This window comes from Oryzias melastigma, linkage group LG5 (genome assembly GCF_002922805.2).
Source record: "Oryzias melastigma strain HK-1 linkage group LG5, ASM292280v2, whole genome shotgun sequence".
Taxonomy (NCBI): Eukaryota; Metazoa; Chordata; class Actinopteri; order Beloniformes; family Adrianichthyidae; genus Oryzias; species Oryzias melastigma.
In genome coordinates, this window is record NC_050516.1 from 33,454,168 (window position 1) to 33,476,048 (window position 21,881).

The following is a 21,881-nucleotide window of genomic DNA, read 5'->3' on the forward strand; positions in this document are numbered from 1 at the left end:
GCCTACTTTCGCGAGGAGAGGAAGTAATGCATTTCCAATGGGGGACCTCAGTGCTTGCTTTGTCCATTAATTTTTACAGTCTATGGCTGTAACGTGATCGCCACCTAGTGGTCAAACTGAAACGTCCTCCAGGAGAAGCAGAACAATGTTTACAATGTTAATGATCTGAACCTTTTAGTTAGAACTTCTCCTTTAGAGAATCTATGTAACTCTGGATGATATTAACAATCATTATTTCTCTGATACATTTACAGGATGTGAACTGAGATTAATATGAAAATCTTCAAAACATTTATAGATTATTAATGTATTTCTAAACAAATGTGTCTAAATGTGTAAACTCAAGATTGAATTGAGTTGAATTGAGTTGATTGAAAGAATAAAAAGTAAGTCCGGGATTATAGAATGAAAACCAGGATCTGCTCACGACTGAAGATTCATGTATATCTGGACAGTTGCAGACACAGAGGAGATTGATTCAGCCAATCAGGACGCAGTGCGCTGTTTGAGAAATAAAGCATGCAGAATTGTGCTGCCAAAAAAAGTGAACCCCAATAAAGTGAGGGAACACTGAAAGGAAACATTAAATGATAAAAGAATCGCAGCACAAACATTTGTGGAGGTTCGTGTTTGTCGTGCAGCTCCACATTTATTTGGGTTTATGTTTGCAGATGATCTTCCTCGCCGCCGACCGCCACAGATATATAAGCCGCCCACTGCAGAGATGATCGCTTATCTGGATTTCAGTGTGTCTACTACAGGCATGCTCACGGGGGTCAAGGTAAAACCTCCAAACTCATCTCCGCCATGTTGAGCTTTTCTCTGGTCTTCTCAGTCCAAACATGACGTTAAACCTTCTCCGTTTGGTTTGGGGCTCTGCTCTTCTTTGTTTGGGATTAAAACTGGAATTAAGACATTTGTTCAACAACATCAAAAAGTCTGAAGAAGTTTTGATACTTTTGGTCCCATTCTGGCAGATTGGGGCGGGGCTAATGCGACATTAACGACGTTAAGCAGGACATTTTCGATGTTTCCTAATGACGTTTTCAATGTTTTTAGAGTTTTCTATGGATGTTTCTGATCCCTGTATTTAACACAATAAGATGAACCAACTTTGATCAGTCTAGAACGTCTTTTGGATGCGCGGTTTGTACGCTTTTTACGCCCGTCCTGGGACGACTTCAGACTCTGATAGTTCAGACTAAACAGACATTTTCTGACCGTAATGATCACAGTTCTCAGAGTCAGTGAACGCACCGGGAATGAAGTCACCACCCTCATCGATTGTGATTGGTCCTTCGTGTTAGCCCCGCCCCAACGCGCCACAATGGGGCCAAAAGTTTAGAAACTGAAATTTTCAGAATCAAAAACAGAAAATAAAAGAGTTTAAAGTGGAAAAAAAAGTTTTGAGATTTAAACTTTGAGTTTTAAACCTAAAAAAACGGAACATTTGAAGCTGAAAGTAATTTGTTTGTTTTAAAATAGCAGAAAGTTTTTTTCAAAATGTTTTATTTGGGTTTCAAATAATATTAAATTAACCCTTTTTTCCAACCTAGATAGGATCAACCAGAGTATCTATGTGTTCATTACTTGGTTCCACCTACAAAGTTACTCTTATTTTACAGATAATTGTGTGTTTCGTGCGTTTGTGTCAGATCTCTCATGCAGCCGTCAGCGCGTTGTGTCGCTCCATAAAGCTCCAGTGTGAGCTCTACTCCTCTCGCCAAATAGCCATCTGTCTGGATCCGTACTGCGGCCTGGGCTTCGTCTTGTGGTGCCTCGCCAGGTACAGCTCACGCTCACGCGCTCCCAGCACCCCGATGACGTGAATTCACACGGCGGACGTTTCCTTCCAGTGTTTACTCAGGTCATCAGTCCATCCTCATCCCTCCCTTCGAGCTGGAGAGCTGCTTGTCTCTGTGGCTCAGCACGCTCAGTCAGTACCGCATCAGAGACACCTTCTGCTCCTACTCTGTGATGGAGCTCTGCACCAAAGGTCTGGGCACGCAGACGGAGCTGCTGAAGGTGAGGAGGAGTCATTCCCCATGAAGTCTGAGGTACGATCACTGATCCTGTCCTGTGGGGGGGTGTAGGCCCGAGGTGTGAACCTGTCGTGCGTCCGGAGTTGTGTGGTGATCGCAGAGGAGCGGCCTCGCCTCGCCCTCACACAGTCCTTCTCCAAGCTCTTTAAGGATGTGGGACTGTCTTCCAGAGCGGTCAGCACCGCGTTTGGCTCCAGAGTTAACCTGGCCGTGTGTCTGCAGGTAAACACCCGGCTGGATGTGAGAGCTTCAGATCTCACCTGGAAAAATCCTGTGCGACTTCTTTGTTTCTGGTCTTACAGGGAACCACGGGTCCAGATCCCTGCACGGTTTACGTAGACATGAAGTCTCTACGCCATGACAGGTGAGTGATGGAGGTGATGAGTCCTTCATAACGCGCTTAGAAATGTAAGTGAGTCAAATAAATGCTAGGACTGTAAACGCGATTAATAAAAAATAATTAGTGCGTTAATATTTATCAACGCAAGTTAATCAAAGATACAGTCCTTCGCTTTAACTCGGTGGTTAAGGCTCCTACAGCGTCGAAACACTTTGACGGTTCTTATTATACTGTGGTTATTTATGAAGAAATCAATATTAAATCCGTTTTTAGTATTTTATTCTTGCTATATTTCTGGTTTGAATTCACAAAAGTGGACGATTTGATCCAAGTTCCGGCATCATATTGTCATCTAAAATTCACCCAGTAAAACATTATGATTAATTGTGATTATTCACAACACAAAAGTGCGATTAATCTGGTTATTTTTTTAATTGGTTTATAGAACTAATTCAAAATAAACGTTTTAAACTTGCAGTTTTATTTGTGTTTTCATTTTGTGATTATTCACAGATAATAAGTGGTCAGCAAATGATGGTACTAAAATAAAAATCATAATAATCACAATTAATCGCGATTAATTTTTTTCCAGGTTAGCGATGAATCAGTTAATTAATTCCCTGCTCAAATAAACACATAAGAAGCCCCCACCTCTCTGCAGATGCTGAGTTTTGAATTTAACAAGCAGCCTGTTGACTTCACCTTTTTGCTTTAAACTTTTTGTTTTCTTTTCTTGTTTCGTATCTTTAAAGTTCAGGTTGAATTAGTGGTAATTTGTGATCTGTTTTAGTGGATGAACTTTCCAGTCTGGCCAGTGTGAGACCGATAACTTTACAACGGAAACTACAGAAGTTTCTCCAGAATCTTTGAACCCAGTGATGACACGTGATAATAGAATCACCAAAAGCTTAATTATGGGTAATACACAAAGAAAAATTCACAAATAATCTACTTTTTTTACTTTAGTTACTAGAAGACCCACTCCGGTGAAAATTGTGTTGTTAACATCTTGTTGTCGCGTTTTTCTGATGACGAAGGAAATCTATTAAACTTAAAAATAACATTTTGTTGAGAATCAGCAGCAGATTAAAAAATTCAATTTGAAAAAACTTGTACTGGTAATTTTAACATAGAAAATACACTGGGCGGGGCCACAAGCTCCCTGCTCCGCCCCATTCTGATGCATCCACTCACAGACAGACAGATCCATGAACGTCTGCGTTTTCCTCGTTCTGGATCAGAACTGAGCGGTTTTTGGTCGCACCCTAATGTCAGGTTGGGGTTGTGGGTTGCTGTAAGCTAGCGGTAGAGCGTGTAAACAAAGAGTTCTCAGGACCGGAGAGGGAAAGGGGGGTGGGGTTGCTCTGCGCCAACAGTCCCACCCAGAACTCAGAGGTGAATTTCTGATGATCTCCTGCCACTCTGCAGAAACTATGTCCTAGAAAACAGCACATTTCTTTTTTATGTTTTGGGTAAAAACGCCATAATTACCATGAAAACACTTTGACATACACATCAATATACATATAAATGTTTTACATTGTACCTGTCATGAGTTCCCTCCGCCGACCACCAGAGGGAGCCATCTCCTGAGTCTTGACTCTCACCTGGCCTCCCTTGCTCTGTAACTGATTTTATTGAATTAATGGGATCATTTGGCCCTTATTTATAGTTTTTACAAAATCATTCTTTTATTTTAATAAATGAGGTGGAAGACGAACTTCAACGGCTGCAAGGCAGGACAGCGCGACATGAATTTACTACAACAACCACCGGTGTTGTCAAAAAATCACAGAAACTCAAAAGTCCCGCCCGCCGCTGTAACAAGAGCGAGCAACGAGGAGACAGACACGCCTCGACCTGTGATCAGATTCCAGCCGACCTGATATCCAGCTGGATCAAAGTTCTCCCTAAAACCTTTTTGTTATTCCTCATGAATTCAAGGAAAATGGATGAGAAAAAGGAAAAAGCTGAAAAAATAGAAAATAGAATTCCAAGAAAAATGCCAGATGAGCAGTTCTCTTAGGAGAGAAATCTTTATTTTATGGGCTGCCTGGAAGCTGAAGCCACACAGGCAGACGGATAACTGTCTGTATAACAGCATAAGAAAGGTCACACATTGACCTGTGATGTTTTTATCAACACAAACTGTTCACACGTGGCCCAAATAAGGAATCTGGGAATTTCGCCTGGAATTTTTTTTTGTTATTTTCATTCAAAAATGTGTTGATCAGTTTGTTGGCTAAATTTATTCTTGTTTTTTTATTAAATTAAACCTAAAACTTCCATTCTGTGCTGTAAAAACAGTTTGAATCCCATTTTTCCAGAGGGAATTTTCTGTTTTGCATGTTTTGACCTTTGCCTGTTTGACTCCGCCCTGTTCCTGCCCTCGTCGATGATTAAACTCTATTGGGTCCAAACGCCTCAGGCTCTTCGTTACTGTCCCAATCACTAAATAAATGACCACAAGTTTTTCGTTAAATGTACATGTTACAAATATGTGTACATGCATTCGTTTATTAATGTAAACCCTTTCAGAGTGAGGCTGGTGGAAAGAGGAGCACCTCAGAGTCTTCCTCTCATGGAGTCTGGGAAGGTGAGAGATGTTGCAGACGGTGAAATCGTTCTCTGAAGACATTTTAACAATCTGTTCTTCTACCAAGATACTGCCGGGCGTCCGAGTGATTATAGTGAACCCGGAGACCAGAGGTCCACTCGGGGACTCGCATTTAGGCGAGGTATGGGACACAAGATTCTTCTGCTGCTGCGATGACGTCAGAGAACGTACCTCATGGCGGTACTCTTGAATCAGCAGCATGACTCCGCCCTCCTTTCTCCATCAGGTCTGGGTGAATAGCCCCCATAATGCCAGTGGTTACTACACCATCTATGGAGAGGAGGGTCTTCAGGCTGACCACTTCAACACCAAGCTCAGCTTTGGAGACCCGCACACTCTGTGGGCCAGAACCGGGTACTTGGGTTTTGTGAAGAGAACCGAGCTCCTGGATGCTAGCGGGGGTAAACAGACGACAGAACTTCCATCAAAACAAAAGCCAGTTCCTCTGTGGTTCTGATGCTTCCTGTTTGTGCTCCAGACCGCCATGACGCTCTTTTCGTGGTGGGCTCACTGGATGAGACCCTGGAGCTGCGAGGTCTGCGCTACCACCCAATCGACATCGAAACCTCTGTTTCTCGAGCTCATCGAAGTATCGCTGAGAGGTGAGAGGAACCATTAGGACTTCTGTAAGGAACAATGCATTTGACATGGTCAGCTTTAGATTAGTCTGAGCTAAAACAGCATGGACTAGAGGTCAGAAAACCTTCAGTTACCCTGTTCTAGAAAACTCAAATGAGGAATCAAAAACAGACTTTATTATAAAACACCAAAAAATACGGTTTCTCCAGTTCTTATAAATACAGAGCAGACTATATGTAAAAGAAAAGTTTTGTCTGAGAGAAGCATCAGAGCTAATATTTGATTTATTCCGAGCAATTAAAAAAATAAGAAGGGAAAAAGTTAAAATATTTAAATATGTAAAAACCATTTGCAGTAAAAGTTCATAAATTGATTATAAATAAATAAAATACAATTAACTTAAATATAATCACTTGTATTGTCACACCTATCACATAAAAATGATTTTTAAACATAGTCTGATTAAATGAGAGGGAGGAAGGACATTTATATTATTCTATCCCTCTTGTGATGTACTGAACTCCTTTCTAAAAATATGTCACAAGTGTAATATTAAACAGAAACGTACATAGGATAGAAATTGTATGTAGAAATTATCTTTAAAGATGAAAGGATCATGAGTCGTTGAGGTTTCATTGACGTGTCCACGACGGTACAGACAGGATTTTCATTCTTTATGTTCAGTTATTGTGATATTTCAGGATAATTGTATCTTCGTGGTACAAAAGCCAGTTTGGCCTGGATGTACTGTAGGATCCTCTCTGTCAGAAAAACACATTAGAGACGAGAAAAGTCCAAAATGACCACCATTCCTAAAGACGCCATTCCTTAAGATATACTTGATTATTACACAAATGTTGAGTGTCTATTCGCCCCAGTCTTAAGAACAGGGGCTGTTCATGCACAAAAAACAGTCTTTAAGCTTAAGGGCTGTCTACAGAAAACTACTATATACATAGTGTGTGTGTGTATATGTGTGTTCATATATATATACATATATATATATCAGTGTTGGGCATCTCACTTCAAAAAAGTAATTAGTTATAGTTACTAGTTACTTCTCCCAAAAAGTAATTGAGTTGGTAACTCAATTACTGCATCTTCAAAGTAATTAGTTACTTGGCAAAGTAACTCGTTTGCACGTTTGTGTTGTGATTGTAATGTTTATATCCGTGTCTACCGCCTGTTTAGATACAAAAACATGATCACATTTGTCAATCGCGGCATTTTATTGTGAAAAACTGGTTATATTTTGAAAAGAAACCAGATTTTCTCATGTATCTTGATGCAACTTCCGGCCAGAATTGACGCGGAACGCTCGGGTGCGAAGCGCCCAGCTCCAGCAAGATCATCAAACTTTGAAGTAACGCGCCGCGATTTACACGAAGTAACTATAACGGCGTTACAGCGAGGATGAAAGTAATTAGTTAGATTACTAAATTACTTGATTTATAACGCCGTTAGTAACGCCATTATACTTAAACGGCGTTAGTCCCAACACTGATATATATATATATATATATATATATATATATAGATCGATATGTTTATATCTATCTATCTATCTATATATATATACACACATAGATGTATATACATATATATATCTATATATGTGTATATATACTGTATATTTACACACATATATATATATAGACACATATGTATATACATACATATATATTGTATATATATATGTATGTATGTATCTATATGTATATATTTATATATATATATAAATGTATATATATATATATAGATGTATATGTTTATATCTATCTATATATATATATATATATATATATATATATATGTATATATACTGTATATTTACACACACACACATATAATATATATATATATATATAGAGGGGTCAGCTGTGGCGCAGTGGTAGGGCGGTCGACTCTTGATCAGAAGATTGCGGGGTAGATTCCCGCCTTGCCCGCCCATGTGTTGAGATGTCCTTGGGCAAGACACTGAATCCCAAATTACATCTGGTGGAAGACTGGTGCAAGAGTTCGGCAGCGGAGCCACCACCAGTGTGTGAATGTGACTGTGAAGCATATATATATGTATGCATATATATACACTTACATTTTATGTATATACTGTATTTATGTTTTAGAATCTTGGAATTTCTTGTGGCTAACGTGCTTTTTCAAAATTCATGCCAAATTTCGTGCTTGTGCCACAAAATGTAGGATTTTAGGATTTTAATAACAGGCTGCTCTAGTTTATGGTGAAGGATGAGTGAGTTGTAAGATCAGCGAAACACTTTGGTCTCTCTCTCCACAGTGCTGTATTTACATGGACCAACCTCCTGGTGGTGGTGTCGGAGCTGTGCGGTTCGGAGCAGGACGCGCTGGACTTGGTTCCTCTGATCACCAACGTGGTCCTGGAGGAGCACCACCTCATTGTGGGCGTGGTGGTCATCGTGGACCCCGGCGTCATACCCATCAACTCCAGAGGGGAGAAGCAGCGCATGCATCTACGGGACTCCTTCCTCGCCGACCAGCTCGATCCCATCTACGTCGCTTACAACATGTGAGCCTCAGGCGGACCGGCCTTTGTCGCTCCTCCTCTGCACCATCGTTGGAAGGACTGGGTGGTGCGTATGAGGCGTCAACCAACATGTGCTGGCACCCAGCTCTCTGTGACACCAGCATATCTTGGCCACTGCATGCCTGTAATTGGTTTTGGCATTGCTCACTGTGGTTTTATATATTAATAGAGTTTTTGCAAATAAGACAGAAGCAACATTTAACTTTGAAATGCAAAGAGAAACTATGTTTAAGTCACGTTTTTTTATTAGTTGGAGAAAGGGTCCCTCTAGGAGTTCCTAGTGTTGGGATTCCAAGTTTTAATGCAAAGTCATCAAATCCTCTCAAATATTTTGCAATTTTACTAAATCTAACCCAATCCAGCTCTGTTACCCGCCCGCCATGGTCCTTTTCTATGCAACATTAAAATGTCGCATTTGTCAAGAGTCACTCAGTTTTATGCTGCGTGCAAAATCTCTGTGAAACATAAAACAAAGTCCTCATTTAGCACCTCATACAAAGAATACTCAAAGAAGACATTTCTGCTCCATTAGTTTATAAAGCAGCTCGACTCAAAACACCACAGAAAAACGTCAGACAGAGCTTTAATCCTTTTAAATCGTTGTAGTCCAGAAAATTCCAATAAGGATAAATTGGGCCGAATCTTTTTGTTCAGTATAGACCATCATTTACACAGTAGATGTAAATAGTTTTCTGTCAAATAACCACAAAAAGTTCCTGCAGGGCTTTTAATTCACACATTTAATACCTCAAATAAGAGAAAAAATGTAATTGATCTGACTGGGCTGGTCTTACGTTATATTAGTAAAAACTTTATTGATTTTTTAAAACATGTAAATGACAAAGATAGTGCGGTCAGTTTAACTCAACGAGTTGAAAATAGAACTTGGAGGGAATAACACTAAAGTTGACTGCAGGATCACTACTTTCAGAGTGAATTTCACAGAACAAAAATATTTTTAAAAAAGTTTTTATTTGGTTGATGCCAATGGGACATTTTTAAGATTTAGTACACTTATGGATTGAGTAAGAGATCAAATGAGCTTTGAATTTAGTTTTAAGGGACCATGAAAAGTCTTGAATTTAACTTTATTTAAACCTTTGAAAGATGATGACAGTCACATCAGTGTCTGCATCAAAGTCTGTTACCGTCAAACTTCACTTTAATACGAAATGAAAATGAAACATAAGTTACAGAAATGAGCCATAAATACATTTACAAAGAACCTTTGAAATGAAATGAAAGGTGCGGTAAATACAATGTATGGTGTTTAAACGACGAGGAGAAAATCCACATGTATTACAGTGGAAAGAGTTTCCTTGTTCATCGTTTTTGATTTAGATCAGGGGTTCTCAAAGTTTTTGTAGCCAAATTAAGAACTAAAAATTAGACTGGGGACCAATTTTGGTGAAAATTAAATTGATCAACAGAAAAATGTTGTTTTTAATACCTCAAATGACCAAGTGTTATATGTACCATTAGCAGAGCAAACAGAGAAAGATTTGAAACATTGTTTTAACTGAAAAATATTGTCAGTTTTGGTCAACATCAGACAAACTGTGTGATGTCTGTGAGCTACCATCAGCATACAAACTCCTCGTCGCTGAAGGGACATTCCCCGGCCAGAACTTATATTCCTGCTCATCACTGGTTTGTTTCATAACTCATATTTTGTCCCAAAAAGCGTTAAACGAAGGTGGATGATTACAATATACTTTATTCTGGGGATTTATTGTCATATTTGAATATTTTTCCACATATTCATTAAACAATTGCTTTTTGTGTTGAAAAATGACCTTTTAGGCTAATTTAGGATAAGAAACACGATTTATGAAAGTGACTTTTTTATGGAAGCACAATGAACAATTCATAAATAGTTGTTGCTTCTTCTGCAATTTTTATGGGGCACAGAGTCTGGGCGACTGGATCAGCAGCGACCCGACAGGATCCGTTTACATGGAATATGAGGGGAAATACATCCAAATACGACAATAATAGTCTTTCATAATCATCCACCTTCTTTAAACGCTGTTTGGAACAAAATATGAGCGTTATGAAGCAAATGATCGATGTCTGAGAGCGGGGAAACACTTTGAGAACCCCTGATTTAAGAGGACGTTTTGCTGTCATTTTTTTATGTTCTACAAAAATCAGCCAGTAACAGACAAAAAACATCCTGGACGGACTGAACAGTAACGCAGTGGGTCAAGTTGTTCTGAGTGAAAATCTGTGTTTCTTTGCTGAACTCCTCCCATGTTCAGCCTTTGTTTCTGCACAAACTAATGCATGTTCTGAGCAGGAGTCGTTTTTCACCACATGAACATGAGGAGCAGCAGCGAGTGTACAAAGAAAGCTCATCGCAGCAGCGAGTGTACAAAGAAAGCTCATCGCTCCCCCCCTTCATAACGAAGCCAAATAAATGTCTGATTCCTGCCTTACGAGACTTCAGCCATACATTCCTGATTCAACTTTTATCAAGTTTATTCTCCTTTGACTCTGAAATTCTGATTTACAACAAAAGTTCCAAACAAACAGGAGAGAGGCCATATTCTGCAATGTAACTAAAAGGTCTTCTTGTATTTTGGATACTGTATGTTACTGTATAGTTATTTCTAACTGTATAAATGTATAAATAACTTTCCACTCTGAATTGTTAGTTTCTGCATGAAAACATAAGTGGGGAACGGAAACGTTAGACTGTAAATAAAGGTTGCAAAGCCTTTTATTTGGTTATGCAAAGCTGAAGAAGTTAGCATAGCTACGACTCTAAACTTGATCAAAAATAATCTATTTTATTATACAAATGAGGCATTTCGACTATAGGGTCAGAGAGAAGTCGGATCTTTTCCGGATCTGGGATGAGAGTGTCGGGGTTTACAGGAAGGACTAGCACTGTTATAGCCAGGAGCGCTCCTCTGTCCGCCAGTGGGCGGCGCCGTCTGTGGGGTTGGACCAATCAAATGACTGTTTTCAGGCTACCAGATGATTATGTGAAGGTTTCACTGTTGTTATCTGATATTCATTGCAGTTATGCTGCTGAAAAGGCACATTTTTTGTTGGCACATTCTGGCTTTCCAGGGAAAAGTTTGACCTGCGTTTGTCCTGAAACGCTTCTGTAAATATTTCCTTTGAGATTCTAAAGGCTTTGGTGTCGTAGTCAGTAGAAACCAGTCGGTGTGTCAAGAGTTTTCTGTATTCAGTCACTGGATTTATTGTTTTTTTTTAATCACTCATGAATGCAGCTGCAAAGCTGAGCCACATTTAAACCATCTGTGACTGGCAGGTAAAGAAAGCAAAAAAGTGTAAAGAAAACTGTTTTTCAAACTGCATTTGATCTCTTGTGCTTTCCTTGTGATCTTTTGTCATAATTTAAAGGACGTTTGCTGTGGCTCGTAGTTTTCTTTCGTCAGTAATAATGAATCCTTACATGTAAATAGATTTTGAACTTTTGCATTTGTCCCGTCACAACATTCAGTTTTAAAGTCATCTAGACCAGGGGTCCCCAAACGTTTTCCTGTGAGGGCCACATATCTGTTTTCTTCTCTGATGGGGGGCCAGGTCGGTTTGTCGGCTAACAGACAAAGTGTAACAATCACAGCCTAAACATGGACATTTACAGTTTTTAAGAAAGCCACACATAGCCGCATTTTACATAGTACATATGTGTAGTTTTGACAAAAAAATAATACTAAAACTAGATATATAGCATTACCTGACATAGATTAATAGCTGAAGATGTTTAAATTAATAGCTGAAAACGCTGAAGCTGATAGCTAGCAAAAATATTAGCCAAATTAGCCAAAAAAACAAACAAACAAAAAAAAAATCTAAATTAGCCAATACGACTAGCATAAAGCTAAAATACTAAACTTTAAAATAGCCTAAAAAAATGAAAAAAAGCCTAAATTAGCCAAAACAACTAGCATGTAGCTGAAATATTTGCCAAATGCCAAATTAGCCTTAAAAATTGGAAAAATTTCTAATTCAGTCAAAACAGTTTGGGGAGCCGGCCCAAATGTGGGGGAGGGCCGGATCCAGCCAGCGGGCCGCAGGGGTCCCCAAACTACGGCCCATGGGGCGGATCAGGCCCACCTCTGGATTTGGCCCTCCCTCCCAAACCTTCTGCACTCTAAACTATGATGGGAGTGGATAGACTATTTATTGGTTTAATAGTAATTCACATTTTAAGGCTAAGTTGGCGTTTTACTCATATTTCAGCTACATGCTAGCAGTTTTGGCTAATTTAGGCTTTTTTCAGATTGTTTTGGCTAATTTGGAGTTTAGCTGATATTTTAGCCTTATGCTAGCTGTTTTGGCTAAATTTAACATTGTATCGGTTCTTAGGCTAATTTGGCATTTGCTAATATTTCAGCTACATGCTAGCTGTTTTGGCTAAATTTAGGCTTTTTTCAGTTTTTTGGGCCAATTTTGCATTTTGCTAATATTTTAGCTAGCTATCAGCTTCAGCGTTTTTAGCTATTAGCTAATTTCAGCATCTTCAGCAGCCACATGTAGCTTACAGCACTCACATTAGCATTATCACAGGTAATGCTATATCTCCAGTTTTCCATGAAGATTACAGAAATGAATTACTTAAAATGCGGCTATGTGTGGCTTTCTGAAAAACCGTAAATGTCTATGTTTAGGCTGTGATTGTTACACTTTTCTGTTAGCCTACAAAGCGACCCCCCATCAGAGAAGAAAACAGGTATGTGGCCCTCAGAAGAAAAAGTTTGGGGACCCCTGGTTTAAACATTAAGAATAGACAGGAAGAGTCTCGTTGTATCGATGCACTTTGGTTGGAGGATTTATTTTTTACTCTGCTGTCTTCAATTACCCCCATTTCACATTCCAATGTTTATCTAAAAAAGTTGTAGACATGCTCTGCTTTTGTTCTTCTTTTGCTGCATTTGGCAGCCGACTAAAAAAGTCAAATCGCTCCTTATTTTAGCTTTAATCCTGCATCCAGAACGGCAGCATGGCTGCCACGTGAAAGGAGCCGTAAACCAACTTTGGTACGTCTCATTTCATCGCACAAGTAAAGGAGGTCGATTGTATGAAACTCTATATTCAGGGAGTGAAACTCAGTACAGGGAAGGACCCTGAGGTCCCATGATGCAATCTGATCGGACTCGGTAAATGTCAGCATTTTTCAGCACGAATCCCTCTTGAGTCACAGCTGTAAAACAAAGTGACGTCAGCCTGCTTCGCCAGGAAGTCTCCAAGGGCTTCTCCTAGTTCACTCTTCTTTTACCATCATGACGTATACACTATGCAATCCTGAAGATGGTGCAGTTCAATATTTAAAGCATGCACAGTCTGGGTGAATAAACATTCTTTTCTTTGTTGGTTGGTTTATTTTATTAAAAACAAAGATATATATATATATATATAGTATGAGAGAATGACAGATTACATTTTTAGAACTGAAAAGAAGGTTTCTATGTCCTCATCTTGTGTTGATGAGAAAGCATTCGAGTTGATGCACTCCCGTTCAGTTGAGCTTCAAACATCTGGTGAAATGGTTTTTCCTCACAAGGGTGTGATCTAACAATCAGTCCTAAACTTTGTTTTTCATAGAGTTCAAAACTAAAGAGGATATTTTTTTCTTTTCCAGTTGTCTCAATTCTTTTCTATTTTGGTATGTTTTAATTTGTTTTATACTTGTTGTTGAGTAATGCAGAATAAACAGACATTTAACCAATTCAACTGTCTGAACATGTTTATTTTTTAATGATCTAAAAGTACATGAACTGAACACAACCTCTTTAAGCTTGGAATTGTTTGTGTTGTAATTAAAACACATTAAAATAAAAAATATAATCTGATTTTAGAAGGTCTCTGTGGTTTCTGTCAAAACCAACTAAAAAAATATGGAGTTCCTCAACTAAGAGCTTTAGTATTCAGCTTCTGTTTTCATGTTACTCACTTTTTATTTAACATTTTGATCAATTAACCCAAGTTAATGAATTTGTTGCCATTTAATGTTCCAATATTCCTCATTGTACTTGTGTGTACGGACCAATCTGGGTCCCACTTCACAACCTGAGCTTGGAGCTCTTCGAGTTTTGTGATTTCATTCTTCCAACACGCCAATAAAAATTCAGTTAGGAAACACACAATCAAAAATAAAGGAAAACATCTTGACAACATAACATTAAAAGCAAAAGAATGAGAACATTTCTAGCTAAATTTGGGCATGTTGGTCAGAAACTGAGCTTATTAAAGCCGCCACAATAACTTTTCCAGCTGGTTTAGCAACATCATATATCAAAGTAAATAACATTAATAACTTAACATTTTGGTATCACCACCATTCTGAACATTGTTCCAAACGTCACACTTCCACACATAGTTTACATTCATTGTCCTTCGGTTCCGTAGCCATTATACTGTGACCAAACCATATTTTAGAAGTGTTTTCACAGAAATGTGTTCATTACTGTACCTGATACACACATTTTTTTGGGTAGCTCCTATTAATGGTAACTTAAAAGTTCTGTCACCCTCAGATTGTGGGACTTCTCTTTGGTTGGAAATAGGTTTTGTATATGAATTAGCAAGACTTTATTGGATGCTTTAAACATAACTTGTGCTGTTTGGTGTCTAACTAAACTATGTAGTTTCAGTAGTAAAAAAAAAAAAAAAAGTTGATTTGTGTGTTCTAAAAATCTATTTTTATGTAATATGCGTATTGCTCTTTTTTGTAGAATGTAAAGGAAATATATGGAACACTGATACTTGTTCTCCCATACTTCAGCACCATAGCTAAAGTAGGGGAGAACTTAGGAGCACTATAACAATGTATTACAATCAAGAAATCATTATTTTTTGTTTATTATTGAGAGATTTTATTGCAATTTTGTGTCTAATGTGTGGTTTTCATGACAGTTACCAATATATTACAATTCCCTAGAATTTAATTTCTTGCACATTTTCTATTTGTATGCTGTCTGTGTTAATTGGCTGTTCAGAATGTCTTGCTTGAATACCAAATTTTGTCCTATTTAAATGTAATTATAATTTATTATTGCCCATCCATCTTTTTATAGTATCCTTATTAACTGTCTTGACAAGATTTGGATAATTGTCACCACTGTAAAATATATTTGTATCATCTGCAAACAAAATGAATTTAGTTGTTTTCCAAATTGAAAATATGTCATTGATATTTAGTATGAACAGTTAAGGTCCCAACACTGACCCCTGGGGTACACCACAAGATTATATGTGCTTTAAACTAATAAAGGATCAGACTTTTACCAAAGTTTTGGTTAGTATTAGAAATCAGTGTATTCTGGAGGAAGCAAACAGGATCTTTTCAAGGGATGTAAAAACCTTGACATATGTATAAACTTAACCAAACTAAATTAATTAAATACCAGTTTAGTAACCCTTATTTCACATGTGTGTGAGTCAAGTCAAGGCCTGGGGGCCAGATCCGGCCCTCCAGGTAATTTTATTTTGGTGTTATTAATGGCCCGATGTTATCTTGCACTTATTTCTAACTTGTATAATTTTGACAAGATATATTTTTCTGGAGAGTAAAATATTGAAAGTTATTTAAGGTTTAAGTTGATTTATTCTGGAATAATATTCCAGCCTTTTTATTATTCATAATTATGTTAAAAAGTTACAGTTTTAAAGTTTTTAAAATTAGCATTCTGTTAGCTTTTTGGACTATTTGGGAATTTACTAAGATTGTTTTGCCTATTTTGGAGTTTAGCTAATATTTAACTACATGCTAGCTGTTTTGGCTAATTTAGGCTTTTTTAAAGTTTCTTAGGCTGTTTTGAAGTTAGTCTAATATTTACATGCTAGCTGTTTTGGATAATTTATGCTTTTTTCCAGTTTTTGGGGGGCTATTTTGAAGTTTAGCTATTTTTAAGCTACATGCTAGTTGTTTTTGGCTAACCTAAGTTTTTTTTTAAACTAATTTGGTACTACTAAGCCAATATTTTAGCTGGCTTATCAGCTTCAGTGTTTTCAGCTATCAATTTCAGCATCTTCAGCTATCAACACAAGCATCTTCAAGGACCAAATACAGCTCACAACATTCACACTAGCATTATCACAGGTAATGCTATATATCTAGTTCATAATTATGTTTAAAAAAATACAGTTCTAAAGTTTTAAAAATGTAGTTTTCGTGTTCAATAAATGTTTATCCTAGGAGGCCCGTGACCTAAGGTGTCGCAGGTTTCAGACTCCTGGTCTACCTAGACTCGGTTAGTCTCAGTACATTTTGAACTGAAAGCTTTTCTTGCTTTCTCAATGCACTAGTTGCGCCAAGTCATCAGCCAATCAGAACACGTACAGCTACTATTACGTAATGCCGTCTTTGCTCAACAGCCCCGCCCGTTTCCTTTGAGGGGAAAGTGGTCAGCTATTTTTTTTTTAGATGACATCCATGTGTTTTTAGCTGTTAGCCTTTGCTGCTTTGTAACTTTCAGGTAACTTTTGAGTGTAAAAGTGTGCGAACTTCCCGCTGCGGACCGGAACAGTTCTCGCGCCACTGGAAAGGTAAATGCGGAGCGGCCGAGCGGCGGCGTAATGGCGGCCGTCGCTTCGTCAGCTCCTCGCCGTTTTACGAAAGGGAAGGTGTAGTTAGCTTAATGGCTCTCCGTATCGCTGACGTCTTTTGACGCGATAACTTGCGTGCCAGTGACAGACTTACATATATTTGCTCACGGAGACATTAGCTCGCCCATCCGGCGAATCGAGAAGAAAGTAGTGCCGCTGGAGACTTTTGAAGAAATGTTTTGAAAGCTTTAAAATGTTCTACATCCGCTTCACCGGTTAGCTCCCGTTAACTAGCTGCAGTCTTAGTAAGCTGGAAGCTTCGAGAAATAGCGGCTCTCTGCTCAACGTCCACAGCGACTTCTTCGGTGTCAAATCCAAAAGAATCGATCAAAAACCGAAGAGTATTTTAGAATCCCCTAAACACGATGTTCTAACTAACAAAAATTTCATATTTTATAATATTAGTCCTAAAGTTCACTTTAGTTATAGTTCCTGTTGCGTGATGATGAAACCAATAGATTTAGAAGTTACACACAGAGCTTTAACCACCACGACACTCAAACTGCTGCTGCTATAAACCATAATCTGGATCCGTTATGATTCTGGCTCCGACCCACAGGCTGCTGCCATGCCCACTCCCATCAGCAGCTCAGGTAGCCCAGCAGGTGACCGCCATCACCTGCAGAGGAGCTCAGACGGCTCCGTAGTTTCAGATCGATCATCCAGAGACTTTGAGACTCGGAGTTCTTCCATGAGGTCAGAACGAACCGTATAAGGAAACCTGCTGCAGATGTTGCGCAACAGCTGCTCACATGTTATGGAGAGCAGCTCATCGCCAGAGAAAACGTAGATGTTCAGTAGTCTTGAAGTGAACTCCATTTATTTAGTGTAAAAACATCAGTTTATTTCAAACAGAAATGAAGACATTTATCATCCATGAAGCATCCAGCTGTTCAATGTATCCATTTATAATGAATAACAGATTTAAAATAGATCAATCGCACAGGAGGCCAAAATCCAAAACACACCTGAACATTTACTGAACACACTGAAACTAAAATTTTAGAAACTTTAAAAACATATTTTTTTTGACGTGGACTGAGCCTTGGGACACGACCGGAACCCTAACCCTAATCTTAGCCTTTTCCGCCTTCTGGAACCGGTACCGACCTGTGTTTACCGGGTTAGGGTTAGGATACTGGTGCGGTCCACGTCCCGATACCAGTTTGAGGTCCGGAGGTTATGGAGTCTTGATTTAATGGGAACAGTGAGACCATCAAAAAGGAACGAGTTGGGGACTAGGGCGAGGTATCTAGAATAATTTCCAGAAACGATTTGATTCACAAGAACCAGCATCGATTAAATTCTGATTTTTTTTGTTTCGATCCACTTAATTCGATTCAATTCAATTTTGAGTTTAGACTCATTTGTTTAGGAATGCATTAATAATCTACTATTTGTTTTGAATATTTTCATATTAATGTGATCCAGTTCACATCCTGTAAATGTATCAGTGAAATAATGATTGTTAATATCATCCAGAGTTACATGGATTCTCTAAAGGACAAAAATGTTCAGATCATTAACATTGTAAACATTGTTCTGCCTCTCCTGGAGGACGTTTCAGTTTGGCCACTAGGTGGCGATCGCTCTCTAATATTACACCTTATTACAAAAGAAGAAGAAAGTATGAACAAAAAAACGATGTTTTAGACCACAAATATTTCCTTAAGAGTTTGGAAAATTCATTTAAAGATGTTCATTTAGTCAGCAATGTATGTTCAGGTCGACCGAGCGTTAGCATTAGCAGTCATAGAATCAAGCTAGCAGGCTTTAGCTTTATGCGCTAAATCAATCTATATTTTTATGAATCAATTATTGATCTATTAAGTTGAAATAGATTAATTGATTTTATCAACCCAGCCTTATTGAGGACACCCAAAACGTCAGTTTTAGACGCAGAGGGTCTTTAACCAAACGTCAATATGTGACGACGTGATAATGAGAATGTTTTGCAATGTGTAAAGTGCGAGATAATTGCGAGCTGCTGATAAAAAATATTTAAAATGATCTGGAGGGCCGGATATAATCACCCAGCGGGCCGGATCCGGCCCTTGGCCTTAACTCTGACACACGTTGGGTAGAAGTCATGACATCTGGACTTAAAATCTGATAATCTTATTTAATTAATTCAAATCTTCATCATTTTAAGTCCAGATGTCTTGACTCAGCATCAGTCTGGATTAATGGGAACCGTCACTGATTTAAATCCTCTTTCTGTTGTCTTCTAGATGTCACTGGGTGGTTCTTCTGTGGCTGTTGTGCAACTGCCGGGGGGTCAGTTACAGGTTCAAGGAGTAATCCAATCAGCACAGTCATCAGTCATTCAGTCTCCACAGCAGCAAATTGTTCAGGTGAGATCTGATGGATTTGAGTTGATTCAGAAGGATCCTTGGGTGATCGTTTCTGCTTTCATTTCAGCATGTTGTCTTTTAGAGATATTTTATCAGCCACATGCTTTTTTTTGCAGCTGTTGGTTTCATTTTTTAAAACTGTAGTAGCCGCCATCTTGACGCCACTCATTTCCTGCCTAGGCAGTGCTCTGCCTCTTTGGTAAAACTTTTGACCTAAAAAGTTCACTCTGCTTTTGAATTGATTGCATTTCATGAATGAAGTCCTGTAGGGCCTTCAGATGAAGCTGCTGACATTATCTGTGACGTCTTTGTTGTGTCTGGCTGCTCAGATGAAGCGTCTCCAGTTGTTCAGTCAAACTCTGAGAAACGCAGGTTTCAATAGATTTTAAAGCAAATAAAAAGTAGAAAAAAAAACAATAAAAAGATACAAACATAAATAGTACAAAGAAAATAAATAAGATTGTAACAGAAAGAGAATAGTTAAGAAGTAAAATGTGATATTTGAGATTTTAAACAGAAAATATGATCGTGAAAGTAGTTCAAGTGCTTCAGGTGAGCCGTTAAGCTGCGTCACACGTCAGCGACATGCACTCAGTGAATCGGGTGTTTTCTGGAGAAAAACTTTGATCTGACGCCATCAGACAGAAACGAGCTTTGGGGCCGTTCATCAACCGCGAGACTCTCCAAAGCATCTAAAAATAAAAGTGGAGAGGCCGCCGGTAAGATGCAGAAACGTGGAAATAAACGGGCGTTCTGTCGATCAGCTGTTTCTCATGGTTTGTAAATCCACGCTGTTAAAATTATTCTGTTTCTACATTTTTTTGATTGATGTAACCTTGTGTAATGGTGTTTGAAATGTAATTATTCAAAGTTACTTATTTAATTATGAAATTACATTTATGAAATGAAAAATACTCATTATATTTATATCTGTGTACAGGTTTTTCACCCTGTTTGCTCACAGTAACACAAAACTCTATTTGGGAAAAAAAAATCATCATTTTGAAATGAGAAGAAAATCCAGATAAAAGAGTAAATAAAAATAAAAACTGTTCTATTTTTATGGATTATACACAGTTATTAACGGGGTTTTATGGCAGATTGCTTTCTTTGAATCTCAATGTGTGTAAATCTAAACAGAAAATACATCTTTGAGTGTAAGTTAGCTCATAAACACTTTATGAAAGGACACATTTATGCTAATGCTGCAACATTACAGACATTAACTGAGACCAAATCATAAAATCTCCTGTTTCTCTGCAGCGTAACAAACAGGAAGTAGGTCTGACCTCCAGCGTTATCAGACGGTAACCAGACGTTCAGCTGCTGCTCCTTACGTTCTCCGTGGAAGAAATCTTATCTGCTGATGCTGCCGTTAAAAGTATTCAGTCATGAATAAAGATGCACATCAGCTTTATGTGTTTGCATTATTAAGAGCAAACATTATTGCTGTGAAACAGAAGATTTGATTGAGTGTTACACCGACCGTGTGGGGGGGGGGGTCTGCAGGGGGTGGAGATGGAGAGAAGAAGGACTTTGATTTGTTTTTTATTGTGTAACAGGTTCATGTAAAGGGTTCAAAATAGTTCTACTCAAGCTGCATGCTTGGTGTTCAGCACATGAAGAGATGATGGCATTTTATAAAACTAACACTGGAGCTACAGGTGGAAATGATTACAGGTAAATACGGGAATATGAGCCAGCTCACACGCAAAATGTCCTTTTTTTAAAGTAGGACTTTAAATCTGATAAATTTATGAGAAAAAAATGTAACCTATAATAAAGTTGTATATTTATGACTTAAAAGGGAGGGCCGAAAATAAATTAAATAATTAATCGCAAACCTAGGAAAAAATTGATAGCGATTCATATATTTTTGTTTCAGTATTTGTCGTCCGCTTATTATCTGTGAATAATCACAAAATGAAATCACACACAAAACTTTATTTTTAAATAAAGCTGTAAATCAATTAAAAATATATCAAATTAATCACACTTTTGAGTTGTGATTAATCACTATTAATCACAATGTTTTATTAAGGAAATTTAATGAAAATATGCGACTTTTGAACAAAAACAGGCGAAAGAAAAGTTTGTCAATCATTTTTATTAATTAATTTATCAAGTGTTAACCCAGAAATATAATTTGTGAGCATAAAATTCATCCACCTGAAGATCAGGAGAACTCTAAAGACTTTTATGTCTGTAGTTTTACTCAAAGAAAACAGAAATTATGACATAGTCGTAAAAAACAAACCTGCAGACCTGAAAAAAAAGTTCCACTCACTGCTCTGTATCAGGCCGCTTTAAATAACGTTTTCCTTGATCGTCTGGGCGAAAACGAGCGGTAAGAGGTGAACGTTCTCTCTGAATTTATTTAACCATCACATTATATTTATCGGCTTCTGATCAAACTGATCAAATAGTCTGCTTTGCTACAAAGTGATCTAAACCAAAAAAATAACAATCTTAAAGCACTATAAACTAACTGTATTTATTTATTCTTTTAAATACCCATGTCATAAGTGGGATCATACCCGACGGCGTGTTTTAACGAACGCCACGGAAGCCTCCACCGCCGAGGCAAAGGACCGCACCTCCGTGAGGTGTGATTCCTCTTCATTCATGAAATTTAACGCTTTAATGTTTATAGCTCTACTGTCTAAATATGAGTTTTTTTCTCATAAATTTACATGTTTTAAAGTTGTAAATTTACAAGAAAAAATGTTGTAAACTTAGAAGAAAAAAATAGTAAAATAACTTTTTTTGTGGCCCTAATATTCCGTTATAAGTGAATAAACTA

General features: G+C 38.0%; 1 protein-coding gene and 1 long non-coding RNA gene across 3 annotated transcripts in view; one reads left to right on the forward strand and one right to left on the reverse strand.

Moving 5' to 3' along the window:
* dip2bb (disco-interacting protein 2 homolog Bb) overlaps positions 1–20,495 on the forward strand; it is a 64,003-nt gene extending 43,508 nt beyond the window's left edge. The window contains exons 30-41 of one of the 2 annotated variants that reach the window (XM_024269392.2): positions 672–781; positions 1,656–1,786; positions 1,857–2,025; positions 2,094–2,264; positions 2,345–2,406; positions 4,921–4,978; positions 5,046–5,120; positions 5,226–5,400; positions 5,478–5,601; positions 7,875–8,187; positions 18,956–19,078; positions 20,342–20,495. In XM_024269392.2, coding sequence (XP_024125160.1) covers positions 672–781; positions 1,656–1,786; positions 1,857–2,025; positions 2,094–2,264; positions 2,345–2,406; positions 4,921–4,978; positions 5,046–5,120; positions 5,226–5,400; positions 5,478–5,601; positions 7,875–8,127 — 1,328 coding nt within the window. In that variant the 3' untranslated portion in view covers positions 8,128–8,187; positions 18,956–19,078; positions 20,342–20,495. Of the gene's footprint in view, positions 1–671; positions 782–1,655; positions 1,787–1,856; positions 2,026–2,093; positions 2,265–2,344; positions 2,407–4,920; positions 4,979–5,045; positions 5,121–5,225; positions 5,401–5,477; positions 5,602–7,874; positions 8,188–18,955; positions 19,079–20,341 lie in introns of those variants that run through there. The other variant, XM_024269394.2, reaches the window with a different exon arrangement.
* Positions 4,853–17,224, reverse strand: LOC112144704. The gene is made up of 4 exons (XR_002918945.2): positions 16,819–17,224; positions 5,480–5,623; positions 5,171–5,391; positions 4,853–4,970 (listed from the first exon to the last, which is right to left on the reverse strand). It is a non-coding gene; the product is annotated as an uncharacterized LOC112144704 (long non-coding RNA).
* Positions 20,496–21,881: the final 1,386 nt, after the last annotated feature.